The sequence below is a fragment of the Oncorhynchus tshawytscha genome, linkage group LG04 (assembly GCF_018296145.1).
Source record: "Oncorhynchus tshawytscha isolate Ot180627B linkage group LG04, Otsh_v2.0, whole genome shotgun sequence".
In the NCBI taxonomy this organism is placed as follows: Eukaryota; Metazoa; Chordata; class Actinopteri; order Salmoniformes; family Salmonidae; genus Oncorhynchus; species Oncorhynchus tshawytscha.
This window is the reverse complement of record NC_056432.1, coordinates 27,795,298-27,808,999: the sequence shown is the minus strand read 5'-3', so window position 1 is coordinate 27,808,999 and position 13,702 is coordinate 27,795,298. Positions and strand designations below refer to the sequence as shown.

General features: G+C 38.5%; 1 protein-coding gene across 4 annotated transcripts; it reads right to left on the bottom strand.

Moving 5' to 3' along the window:
- Positions 1-6,765: 6,765 nt before the first annotated feature.
- Positions 6,766-13,265, bottom strand: LOC112248461 (early growth response protein 3). Of its 4 annotated transcripts, none has more exons than XM_024417503.1 (3): positions 13,178-13,265; positions 12,798-12,944; positions 6,766-9,478 (listed from the first exon to the last, which is right to left on the bottom strand). In XM_024417503.1, exons 2-3 carry the CDS (start codon positions 12,913-12,915, stop codon positions 8,373-8,375), a joined length of 1,224 nt encoding a protein of 407 aa, XP_024273271.1. In that variant the 5' UTR covers positions 12,916-12,944; positions 13,178-13,265; the 3' UTR covers positions 6,766-8,372. The 4 variants fall into 4 exon arrangements, with proteins under 4 accessions (XP_024273271.1, XP_024273273.1, XP_024273270.1 ...); XM_024417505.2 differs by having other exon boundaries at positions 12,798-12,883; positions 13,178-13,263; XM_024417502.1 differs by having other exon boundaries at positions 12,798-13,264.
- Positions 13,266-13,702: the final 437 nt, after the last annotated feature.

Below are 13,702 nucleotides of genomic sequence, written 5' to 3'. Positions count from 1 at the left end.
GGGTTACCAACATATTCAAATAATGATTGACATATTTCATTAAAAACATTATTTTGTTTAATTTATTCATACTATTTCATCCTTCCACAATATATAGTCCCAACACAAATCTAGGTTTGCTACCCAAGCTGGCTGGTCGTTTGTTCTATCGGTTTAGTTGCCAGAGACGCGACCCAGTCGTTCAGTCTTTTTGTTCTGTATCTATGGAAGAGACCCAGTTGTTCGTTCTAAATGTTCCATTGCCATACTGGCTGGCAACGTTCATATCCCTTGCTTGCTAGCTAGCCAACTATGGCCAATTTACAGTCATGTCAAACAGTGCAGCCAGAATAACAACAGTAGATGCATTTTCATTTGTTTAAGCTGTTTTCTAGTGACATTTATTTAGACATATCCATATCATAACAGTGAACTTAATGAGGCGCGATTTCGCCTGGCATAGAAAATGTGTTTCTCGTCAGGGCACTGGTGTTCAGAGGAGCTAGCCAAAATCACAGCTAACGCAATCACTTCAAACTGAAGCTGTAAAGACTGCAAACTAGCTGCACTTCGTTTCGTTTTACCTTTTTTCAATTGACATGTCCATAAAAATGATGCCAGCTGATTTAATGATTTCGACTGGCTGAGAAACGCTGCGTGTCTGTCTTGTCCCGACTCCTGACATGTTTGTTACTATGGGACAGCTGGAGATCGAATTTGAATATTGAAACAATGCTGCAAATGTCGGAGATCCAGACAGCAAGGTTTATACAAATATCCGTTGTTGACAACTAAATGTTAGTCTAAAAGAAATATGAGATAATGTATAGATGCTTTTTATAGTAGAGCTCATGTTTATAAATTGTCTTGCTGGGCTGATGAGACAGTGGATTGCGCATAGTAAATGGGCATTTTAAAGTCATTGACTTAGCCAGTGGTAACTTGTGGAATAGATATGTAATGTGGTTTTAACCAATCAGCATTCAGGATTAGACCCACCCGTTGTGTAATTGCTATTATAAACTGGTTACCAACATAATTAGAGCAGTGAAAATAGATGTTTTGTCATACCCTTTGTATACCACGGTTTTTCAGCCAATCAGCATTAAGGACTTGAACCACCCAGTTTATAAAGGGAAATAATGCATTCTCTAGAATGCCCTTTAAGCCAATCAGAAAAAAGTATTCAACAACGCTATGGTATAAACATACAGTTGAAGTCGGAAGTTTACATACACTTAGGTTGTAGTCATTAAAACTTGTTTTTCAACCACTCCACAAATTTCTTGTTAACAAACTATAGTTTTGGCAAGTCGGTTAGGACATCTACTTTGTGCATGACACAAGTAATTATTCCAACAATTATTTACAGACAGATTATTTCACTTATAATTCACTGTATCACAATTCCAGTGGGTCAGAAGTTGACATACACTAACTAAGTTGACTGTGCCTTTAAACAGTTTGGAAAATTACAGAAAATTATGTCATGGCTTTAGAAGCTTCTGCTAGGCTAATTGACATATTTTGAGTCAATTGGAGGTGTACCTGTGGATGTATTTCAAGGCCTACCTTCAAACTCAGTGCCTCTTTGCTTGACATCATGTCAAAATCAAAAGAAATCAGCCCAAGACCTCAGAAAAACAATTGTAAACCTCCACAAGTCTGGTTCATCCTTGGGAGCAATTTCCAAACGCCTCAAGATACCACGTTCATCTGTACAAACAATAGTACGCAAGTATAAACATCATGGGACCACGCAGCCGTCAAACCGCTCAGGAAGGAGACACGTTCTGTCTCCTAGAGATGAACGTACTTTGGCGTGAAAAGTGCAAATCAATCCCAGAACAACAGCAAAGGACCTTGTGAAGATGCTGGAGGAAACAGGCACAAATGTATCTATATCCACAGTAAAACGAGTCCAATATCGACATAACCTGAAAGGCCGCTCAGCAAGGACGAAGCCACTGCTCCAAACCGCCATTAAAAAAAGCCAGACTATGGTTTGCAACTGCACATGGGGACAAAGTTCATACTTTTTGGAGAAATGTCCTCTGGTCTGATGAAACAAAAATAGAACTGTTTGGCCATAATGACCATCGTTATGTTTGGAGGAAAAAGGGGGAGGCTTGCAAGCCGAAGAACACCATCCCAACCGTGAAGCACGGGGGTGGCAGCATCATGTTGTAGGGGTGCTTTGCTGCAGAAGGGACTGATGCACTTGATGACATGAGGATGGAAAATTACGTGGATAAATTGAAGCAAATGGGTCTTCCAAATGGACAATGACCCCAAGCATACTTCCAAAGTTGTGGCAAAATGGCTTAAGGACAACAAAGTCAAGGTATTGGAGTGGCCATCACAAAGCCCTGACCTCAATCCCATAGAACATTTGTGGGCAGAACTGAAAAAGCGTGTGCAAGCAAGGAGGCCTACAAACCTGACTCAGTTACAACAGCTCTGTCAGGAGGAATAGGCCAAAATTCACCCAACTTATTGTGGGAAGCTTGTGGAAGGCTACCCGAAATGCTTTACCCAAGTTAAACAATTTAAAGGCAATGCTGCCAAATACTAATTGAGTGTATGTAAACTTCTGACCCACTGGGAATGTGATGAAAGAAATAAAAGCTGAAATAAATAATTCTCTCTACTATTATTCTGATGTCTCACATTCATAAAATAAAGTGGTGATCCTAACTGACCTAAGACAGGGCATTTTTTACTTGGAATAAATGTCAGGAATTGTGATAAACTGAGTTTAAAAGTATTTGGGTAAGGAGTATATAAATTTCCGACTTCAACGGTATATATAATAGTGCAAATGGTACACACACACATTTTCATTTTCTTTATTCAAGTACTTTACATAGAAATAACAAAAACAATTGCGTTACAACAAACTGAAGTGCCAAGTTAACAATGAGGGGAGTACATCTCCTCACCACAAATGGATAATACATTTCATTACAATATTCAAAATTTATATTAGGACCTTATTATAAGGTAATAGAAAAACATGAAGTAAGACAATCCACAACATTTTCAACAAGACCTCTTGTTTTCTTAAAAAAAAAAAAAAAAATCCCAGTGTGTTTTCCAAAATGTCCATATTTGTAGCTCCGCAGTTTGTCTGTCCCCTTTTACTTAAGTTTAATATTTTTGTTGTAATCATTATTTTCATGCATAATAAAATAATTTAGCACCACCTTTAGAACCTGAAGGTGGCTCTAAACATGTTTGGAACATTTTCGTGCACATGCAAACAAGAAGATATAATGAAAAGAAAACACAGGAGATAACAAAGAAACATTTTGCTAAAACATTTCAGTGCCATCTACCAAAGATGAACCTACACTAGTATGGACCACCTTGAAAATGTCTGGTACCATCCTCAAAATTAGCATTTAGGATAGAAATCTATCATCATTTTAAAAAATTTGAATTTTTTGGTTATTATTATGAGATGAGCTGCCAGTCATTTATCCTGGTACAAAAGTGGTCATAGAGGTTTTGTGTGGAATGTTTACTTCCAGTCTTTTATGACCTTGCACAAAGGCAGCTTTACAGGGAGTAAATTAATGAGTAAACACAGACATCAGCACAGGGACGCCTTGAGCTGTAAGCTGACTGAGGTCACATTTACATTTTGTTACTTTTGTGGAGTTCTCATCGCATATTGTTCCTAATCACCCAACCTTGCATCCCAATTTGGCCCAAACATGGCTGTTAAGGTTGGCTCGAGTCCAGGACTGAGCAGAGAACTATCAGGATGAGGAGGAGAAGATATGAAGGGAGATCTCTTATTTAAATCTCTTACACACTTAATGTATCCTCTAAAATCATTCCAGTTCAAGACAAATACAAAAAGGAAAACAGTCTTGATAGTACTGTGTTCTGATCAAATGGGACAAAGAAAGCACTATTGAATCATGATTCATGAGGACAGTTTTTGATTTCAGACCTTGTTACAGTGATTTTATATTTAACAGTAATGTGAAATAAAAATGTACAATTGTTAAATGTAATATAGACCATGCTTTTACACTGAACTTTGCATTAGTCAGAAATATGACAGATGACAACATCCCCTAGTAATTACGTCTTTGGGTGACAGATGGAAATAATGTTGGCGTATTCTCCTCTCTTCCGAGCAAAACTTCAACTCTTCTCACCGAGAGCTAGATAAACACAGTATTCTTTAAAACCAAACCTCATTCACCATAAACTTAACATTTGAACCCCCACATACGAGCATCAAATGCACAGGACTGCCATATGATCTCTGAAAACTGTCTTTGTCTTTGTTATTCTACTCTTACTACAAGGCTTTGTTGCTGAACCATGTTGGCTGAATGAAAAGGTACAGAATAAGTCTGAGGATATTTAGCTCATTATCGATGTGCCCTTAAAAACGAAGTCATGTTGGTCCCATGTTTCATGAGCTGAAATAAAAGATCCCAGAAATGTTCCATAAGCACAAAAATATATTTTTTTTCCAATTTTGTGCACAAATTTGTTTACATCCCTATTACTGAGCATTTCTCCTTTGCCAAGATAACCCATCCACCTGACAGGTGTGGTATATCAAAAAACTGATTGAACAGCATGATCATTACACAGGTGTACCTTGTGCTGGGGACAATAAAAGGCCACTCTAAAATGTGCAGTACACAATACCACAGATTTCTCAAGTTGAGGGAGCATGCAATTGGCATGCTGACTGCAGAAATGTCCATTAGAGCTGTTGCCAGGGCATTGCATGTTCATTTCTCTACCATAAGCCGCCTCCAACGTCATTTTAGAGAATTTATCAGTATGTCCAACCGGCCTCGCAACCGCAGACCACGTGTACCACACTAGCCCAGGACCGCCACATCCAGCTTCTTCACTTGCGGGATCATCTGAAACCAGCCACCCGGACAGCTGATGAAACAGAGGAGTATTTCTTTCTGTAATAAAGCCCTTTTGTGGGGGAAAACTCATTCTGATTGGCTGGGCCCGGAGCCTATGTCCTCCTAGGCCCACCCTTGGCTGCACCCCTGCCCAGTCATGTAAAATCCACAGATTCGGGCCTAATGAATTTATTTCAATTGGCTGATTTCCTTATATGAACTGTAACTCAGTAAAATTGTTGCATATTGCATTTATATATTTGTTCAGTATAGATTGTATTTGCCTTTTCCACCTGTGAGCCAATCCCATCTCAGCTGTTGAGAATTTCATCCCTTCAATTAACCAGAGAAGTTAAGATGGATACACTTGCTTATACACACACTTTTAACATTAAAGGCCATAACTGAATATTCCAAGCCATACATACAGTTTTCTACACTTCACTTAGCTTAAGGCAAATCCCACTTCAAATGATACATGTTTTGAATCAATACAGACCAGTGTTATTTGAGTATCATTATAGATGGACTGTAATCATCTACATTCCCCTTCTATATTGTTTATTTTTTCACTTACTACTATTCACTTGCTAACTAATCATGATCAGTGAACTATCCTTTTTAAAATCCTGCCATTCATCAAACTAGCTCAAGCAAAGTCCCGGAAATATTCATAATTGGCACCAGGAATACAACTGTCCTAAAATGCACTTCAGAAAGCAATTGATTTAAATAATAAGTGAGATGATACTGTATGTGTGAACTCACCAAGTCTGTCAGACAATGCAAGGGGTCTGTTCATTTACCCATTTACAGTAGATGAACTGGAGAAAGACACTCTGGGGCCAAATTAATTGGAAAATAAGTGGACACTTGCCAGGAAGCCTAGCAATGAAAACCAGTTTGCACAGGAAAGAGGAAATGTGGCCTTGGAAGCACATTGGAGAATGCTGTAATTTAGTGAGCAACGCATTTATAAATCCTTGTTTTTGACCTTTGTTGAAATTTTCAATCAAGAGCTGCTATGACAATAAGTAATCCATATCAAACACACAGAGAACACATTCGACTGTGGTGCATTAATTATCGCACACAGGGCCAGATGGGAGAGGAGGGGTAAAATAACTGCCCTTTCAGGGGAATCAGAGAAACGCCAAGACCAAAGCTGACTAGAGCATTGAGCACAGTGAAGACAACAATCAAATGTAGTGGATAAATTCCCAAACAGTTTGGATTTACATCCCTCAAATGATTTTGTAGTACATTATTACCTATACATTGTTATCATTAATGAAATTACAAGATTATATGATTTGACTTATTTGACTACTTGTTTAATGATTTTATATATTTGACACACATATGAGTGCATTTTTAAAATCAGTGACCCAAGATTATTGTAAGAAATGTATTTATCTGAATCTAAAGTAATTCAAGTAGCGTAGCCTTCAGTCAATGCCAGACTTGCCACTTGTAAGACTGTATATTGCATACTGATATTGCCTTACTGATCTAAAAATCCATGTGGACAGTGAAAAATGTTGCATACTGTGTACTAGGCTTCTTTTTTTCAATATATTTGTCTGAACTTTGGAATCCATACATTACAGGCTTGTTTGCAATTGAAATACTAAGATTTTTGTTCAGATTTTTGTTTATTTAGTTTAAGAACACATTTAGTGTTTCCTCAAACCACTTTCTGCTAAGAACCCTATAGTAGGTACAAATAATATTAGATCGTTTTGAAATGGAAGATAATGAACCCCATTTGGCACTGTCAATGCTCAAGTCTTGTGCAATGACTAGTTCACTAAACTTTCTGCATTATCATTACTTTACAAGAAGCATTTTAAGACCCCTTCTGCACAAGCATTCAGTCAATAAGAAATGTGTGTATGTATACATTTGTTTTTATATATTGTACTTCTACATACACATGCATACAAATGCACAATTTAATACTGAAGTATATGGTGCCTTTGACAGTCTGAGTATAAAAGTTGAAGTACCTGTATATATCTCTCACTATACAAAAAATAATAACCATTTTAAATTCAGGATCTCTCAAAATAGCAGGTGTAAACATGGCAATACCATGTAGATTCTATAGTATTTCTTAAAGATGTTGCTCATTGTAACAATATGCAAAACATTTTATTTTACAATATCTCTAATTACATGAATATAACTGGCAGGTCTCTCAGTGAATGCACAGATAAAAGGCCCTCTTCATCTCTGCTGTTATTCAGAAATGTTGACTTGTAGTATAGATGCAGGTATTTCAATGTTTCAGTCTTATTCTCTGCGCTCTTAGCATTTCACTTCAAGTTTGGTCGAGTGTGTCTTTAAATACACATATAAATGTGACCAAGGGGAACCCTTGGAAGATAGACGGTAATATATATATATTTTTTAAGAAACATAAGCACTAAACTTAAAATATAGATTTTTGTTTTATCTTGGGTATCTTGATAAGCTTTCTGTCATGGATTTGTGTAATTTGTAGTGAATATGTTACATTCTTCATCAGTTCATGAAGATTTAACATTAATGTTGCAATCCATTTTATTTAGTGTGCATCAGACGACAATAGATTACCACCAAAGACTGGTCCATTGAACACAGGATCGGGTTTGAATGGACAAAACCAATATTCATGTGGGTTTGTTTTATGCTGATGTTTTTGAGTTTATAGCAAAAGAATTTTGACCAACTGAGTTGTAACTGTGATACTTATAATTGCTCAAATTATAATAAAATAACAAGTTTTAGTATTTTGGGGCTAATGTTAACAATCTACCTTAAATCAACGTTGGAAACATAGTTTATGTATTTGTAATGTTTGGTTAATCCCAGGCACAATTAAGAAAACAAATTTAGCAGTATTATCCCAAAACGTTTGGCACATTCTTTTGAGAAACAATAATAATAATAAAAAATATGTGTAAAAAAGTATTTTACAACAAAAAGACAAGGCAATGGAAAGTGCAGCAAATAAGGTATCAACAACAGTACACAAATACAACCAATTGCACTTTTAAACAACCAGATGAAATAAATGCATACATCCCAAACATAGCTCACCTTATTCTACGCCCAGTTGTAATTCAATCTAAACCCAAATCATAATTTTTTTGGATCCCATCACATCCAAGATTTTTGGTGAATTTCTCAGAAAACACAATACATGATAAAGTATGACTTCAGAAACTTGAATTTCATTATCAAAGATATGCCATGTCCTCTTGGACAGCCGGTGCCATGATGCCCCTCTGCTTGCAAACATTCACACAGTTGCTGTCTCTCCCGTCTATGTCCTCTTCTTCCCATACTCTTACAAGATGACATCTCCAAATAGAGGAGGGAAATATTACATGGAAATAAAAATTTAAAGAGATGGAGTGTAAGAGAAAACGAGAGAGAAAGAGTCACCTATTTGTCTCATTGTGGATAGGATCCTTCCCTCCCCAGTCTTATGTTAGGGCATGGTGATGGTCCATCCTAAGCACAGGTAGTGACAGTCATGATGTTGCCACTGCTAGGCCCCCCACTGCCACCACAGGAATTGGGGGGTGAGCTGTGGCTGCCAGCCGCTCCACTCCCCTTGTCGGCCGGCTTCTTGTCCTTCTGCTTGAGGTGAACTTTGGCATGTCTCTTGCGCTCATCACTCCGGGCAAACTTGCGTCCACAGAATTCACAGGAGAAGGGCTTCTCGCCCGTGTGCGTGCGGATGTGGGTAGTCAGGTGGTCGCTTCGGCTGAAGGAGCGCATACATATGCGGCACTGGAAGGGTTTGTGACCCGTGTGGATGCGGAGGTGGCGTGTCAGTTCATCTGAACGGGAGAAGCGTCTGTCACAGTTTTCTGCTGGGCAGGCATGTGGCCGCTCATGCACAGGGGTTTTGCTGGGCCGGTTTGGGTACTTCCGTGGTCGGATTGGTTTGAGTGTTAGTGTCTGTGGTGGCTGGTGGTGCTGAGGAGCATGCTGCTGCCCGCCCATGAAACCTGGATGAATCTGCTTGTCTTTGAATGCGCGAATAGTCTCTAGTGGTGTGATGGGTGGGGGGTTGACACGAATGGGGTCCATGGACTGGAAAGGCTTGTGCTCCATCATGCCAACCTCACCCTGATGATGGAAGAGGTTATAGTCTGGGATCATAGAGAAAAGGCTCCCATCCATGGAGGGCTTGGAGGTGGTGTGGTAGTCATTGCTGGGGTAGCCGAGGGTAGTGCTGGTAGCAGGACTGTGGTGGAAGGAGACCTGATCCTGGTACAGCTCGCTGCAGGTGGAATAAGCAGGCAGTGGCGGACCATAGACCTGCTCCATATCTGAGGACTGGCCGCCCATGCTGGCTCCAGAGGACGATGTCTGTGTGGTGATAGTTCCAGGCGACGGGGAGACGCCCAAGATCCCAGCACTTACTAAACTAATGATATTGTTGTCTGAACACCAGCCAGAGCCCCCCATTCCACCCGACGGAGGAGTATCGAAGGCAAACTTCCCCAAATAGGTGACCGGCTGCCCGCTGCGGCTGGACTGGAAGCTAGAGCCGTACTGGATCTCTGAATTTCCCTTATCACTTCCCATCCCCAGATCCATGATATTATCTGGATGAAAGGGAAACAAATTGAAGTAGTGTCAATGAGTAGTTCACCCAGTTGCTATAACATGTTAGAAACCTGTTAGAAAAGAAACATACGTGAAAGTGTGCAGTACTACTAGTACAGAAAAGTTTGAGTCTAGAAGCTACTAGACTATGATAAATATGAACCTGCTTGATATTTCAGTCAGAGTCCTCGATTAGTCTGAAATTCAGCTTCTCTGCATATCTCTGCAAATAGTCTGCCAAGAAGAAATCTTAAAACAAAGCAGTCCAATCCAGTTCATTAGGAAAAAGTGAGCGGTGGTGTCAGACCTGCAAGTTTATCCACTGACTTGTGCATCTGAGACAATGTTCTCTCTCTCAGATCCCACAAGCTCTCATAAATCAAGACCTAAACACCCCCCTTTGATCCAGTCATTGTATGTCCCACAGGAGGACAGCCACAGTGAATGGCAAGATCTGATTCCCTCTCAACAGGGCGTAAGCCAGACACCACTGCCAGCACTCTCACAGATACATGTATGTCCACTGTACTGTAGCTGCATGGGTTTTAGCAGAACATGAAATCTACACAAAATGAGCAAATCGAACTGTAAAGTGTACTTCCTACTCAGATCACTTGGTCAGCTACAGTGTACGCATATTCGGCCATAGAAATGCACATTTCGTCTTCTAGCTAAATGTTATGTTCACAGTAACTTTCTTGTTTCTTTCACTTTTGTCAGGCTACTATAGCACTAGTAAAAAACACACTATCTTAGGTATATGTGGCAGCATTACAATTATTACATGTCATATCAGACACCTGCATTGAAAATATCCAAATGAATGGAGTTCTGAGATGGCACAGTTGCGTGCAGAGATTTTAACAGGTTTTGTGCAGACATTTTGAAAGAATTCATACATCATCAGACAGCCTATATCAGCCCATCATTCAAGTTGCAATAAATTATACACAGGGGTGCTTATATATTCAGTCCTAGTAATTACTGTCTGTTTACCAGAATTTGGCTAAGGGCAAAGCATGATGAAACAAACAAAACCAAAACTACATATGTTTCACACATCTATTGAACACATGATGTAAATTTAAAAAACTTTTGGCATATGTTTTAATTATTCTGGAGGTGAAGTTGAAGAAAACAAGCCTAAAAATAGCAAATGCTTAGGTGTGTGTGTTTTAGACATTAGGCTGTATGAATACAAGGCAGCCATTATATCTTGCTGTAATCTTCCTCAATATTTTGACTTGAACATTTCAGCAGTGTCACAGATATTGCTCTCAAGTGAGCTGGTGTTATTGCTTTGGTGGTGAATATTGTGAGAGAACACCACTTGCACACGGGACCTAACACCTGACTCTAGAGGTATCAAATAGGTACTTCAAAGTGTTACTCATCATAGTCAATAGTCATCAGAAACATATGTGATTTAAATGAGGATATGTAGTCAGATATTATATGTAATGAACATGTCACATTATAATTTATTGATGACTACCTGGTAAACACCTGGCTAACCTAATTGTGAGAAATGTAAAAGGGTTTCCATCTCTTTCATGACCTTTGTCAGAAATGTATTGATTAGCTATAAAAAGCATGCTGTTATCTCTGGAGTATCGAGAGGTGATACTTATATCAGAGCAAGTATAATTTTAAGGGATTGGCAAAACACTACTGTACTAAGTCACGGGGATGTGTAATGATAGAATATAGCTATATCCATATTATAATTAGAAGTGGTTGGTGCTGTGTTTTCAGACATTTGAAAGGTTGTTTACAATTTCTAATTATTAATCTACATTTACTTTGCAAATTAATAGGCCTTAACATATTGACAAATAACACATGTCCATAGATATTCGATTATCAATATAGATCATATTAGGACAATTTTAACCATACATTGATGAACCTCTAAAGCGCAATGACACTTCAGTTGGCTTTATACTTCTGTATAGTGAAATAATTAGACTACTTTACTGTACAATATTTAATTATTAAATATTGTATAGGCCTTTTTCTTTATCTTGTCGCTAACAACTCCAACAACAATTATTTAATGCCAAATATATTAATTTTAGTAGGCTACTATACAATTGTCATTCCTCACCTATTGATGTCCAAGAGGTCCAATTGAAATGTGCTACAGCTGTATATAGCCTACTGTCGGTTGTACATTTGAATAAAATCTGTTGGTGTGTCGGGAGCATATTGATCTGAAAACATGTATGTACAGCTATTGCTATCAAGGATCGTTTCAATGATTATATAAAAGTGATTCTTCTGAACTTCATTTTGAAATTGACAAACCCTTGCATTCAATTTAAACAGAATAAATTATAATTGTATGACACACATCTCTAAAAATGAAAGTTGCTGTCATCTGGAGACTTGCATTCAAGTGAGAGCAAACAAATAAATTATCTTCATAGATTTGTAGCTATATGTAGCCTAATCGTCGTAAAGCCTACAGTCTACTCGTTAGGCTATAGGCATGGGCAAGTTTGAAACGTCGGTCAAACTCCCACTTTAAAGTGAATGGCCATGCCACTCATAGTCCAATCCAAAAATAATCTCTAAATTGTCAATAAATAAACAAACAGTGGTGAATTAATTAATGTAATGTTAGCTAGAAATAATGAATGTCTTATGCACAGGCAATGTGTGCAATGTTGTTTTGGTTACAGTGGCACATTTATTTATAGCCTATCAACACAACTGTGGCTTTATCATGGTACAATTTAAGTAAACAAAAAATATGTAGGCCTATCCACATTAATTTATGTTTTTGTTTTGGTGATTACATTTTAATCTATGAATTTTCGCAAATTTGTGCGTTTTACTTTCACTTTAAAGACATGCCAATCATTTTGGGTAAGCTTTCACCAGGGCAGATAAATTCATGTTAGGCCTATTTACATTACATTACTGTTTGACCTTACTTGCAAATTTAAGGTCGTGAAAGTGTGACAGTAGCCAGGGAAACTCATAGGCTTGGACATTGTTACGCCTATTTCTGGCATAAAAGCTTGCCTCTTATAATATGGTTAACAGTTACAGCACTTGTTTTACATGTAATCGAAATAATAGTAGCCAACCATTGTGAAAAATGCTTTAAAAAACAAAGTATTCAATCGAGATCGATCATGTGCGTAACAGCCCGAAGCGCAAACAGGTGCCTGGGTGATGGTCGTTGCGCGCGCTCCAAGACAACTGTTGCGGTGCCTGCATGATCTCCACAGCTGAGACGCGCTGTAGTTACAGCAGAGTCTGGATAGAGCATAATCCAATCACATCCCACATAAAGTAAACTATGCTTACCTGTATTCATTTGCGAGTAGTGGTTTATAGAATCCGTATTGGTGAAAATGTTCATAGACGTCGGAATGTCCTCTTCTGGGTAAAGACTGTCAGGAATCGTGTTTATTAAACTGCTCATTGTAAGAGGGAGCTTGTCCGCCAGTTTCCCTGTCATAGCAGTTATTTAGTCTGACATAAATGGCAACGTGCAGGTATCCGAATAGAAAAATACACAGTAGATGATGATCTATAAGTGTTAGAGAGTGGAGAAAAAAAGATCCTAGATGTTGTATCCAAGTTCCCTTCAGAGACACCGTTGATATCTCTCCTTTGAGATATAGTAGAGCTTAACTGTCACAGGCAATTGTTATTAATATAGTTACAATGAGACCTGTCATTACCTTCTTGTTTGCATGTTGTGTGTTTAAAGTCTGTGAATCAATGAAACGGTGGTGGTGGTTTCACAAGAGTAGCGCTGCTCTGTATAGCTCGGATAGGGAACTCCAGCGCTTGCTGGTATTAAATAGGGGGACGGAACATTTATGTGACGTAGATGACCATTTATGGATACACAAAGCCAAACCGCACACAACACGTCACCAATGGAAGCACCTCATAGTGGAACATTATGCTGCATTCATAATCTAGGGGGAATGTGGTATTTACCATATATGACTAGGAAAAAACACTTGAAACACCTCCAACTAGTAGGCCTATTAGGAACTCCTTTATCATCCCTGACCTCCGACTTTTCCCACATGGTGAACTCTGACATAACCCACAAAGGAAATGACCGCGACAACAGCATTTTCGGCAGTTAAATGCGACTACAAAAAATATTTATAAATAGCAATCTATTAGTCCGGTTTTTGAACACAATTTGTGTGCGAGCACGATAGCTGTAGCCTATTTTTATTTATGGTTGA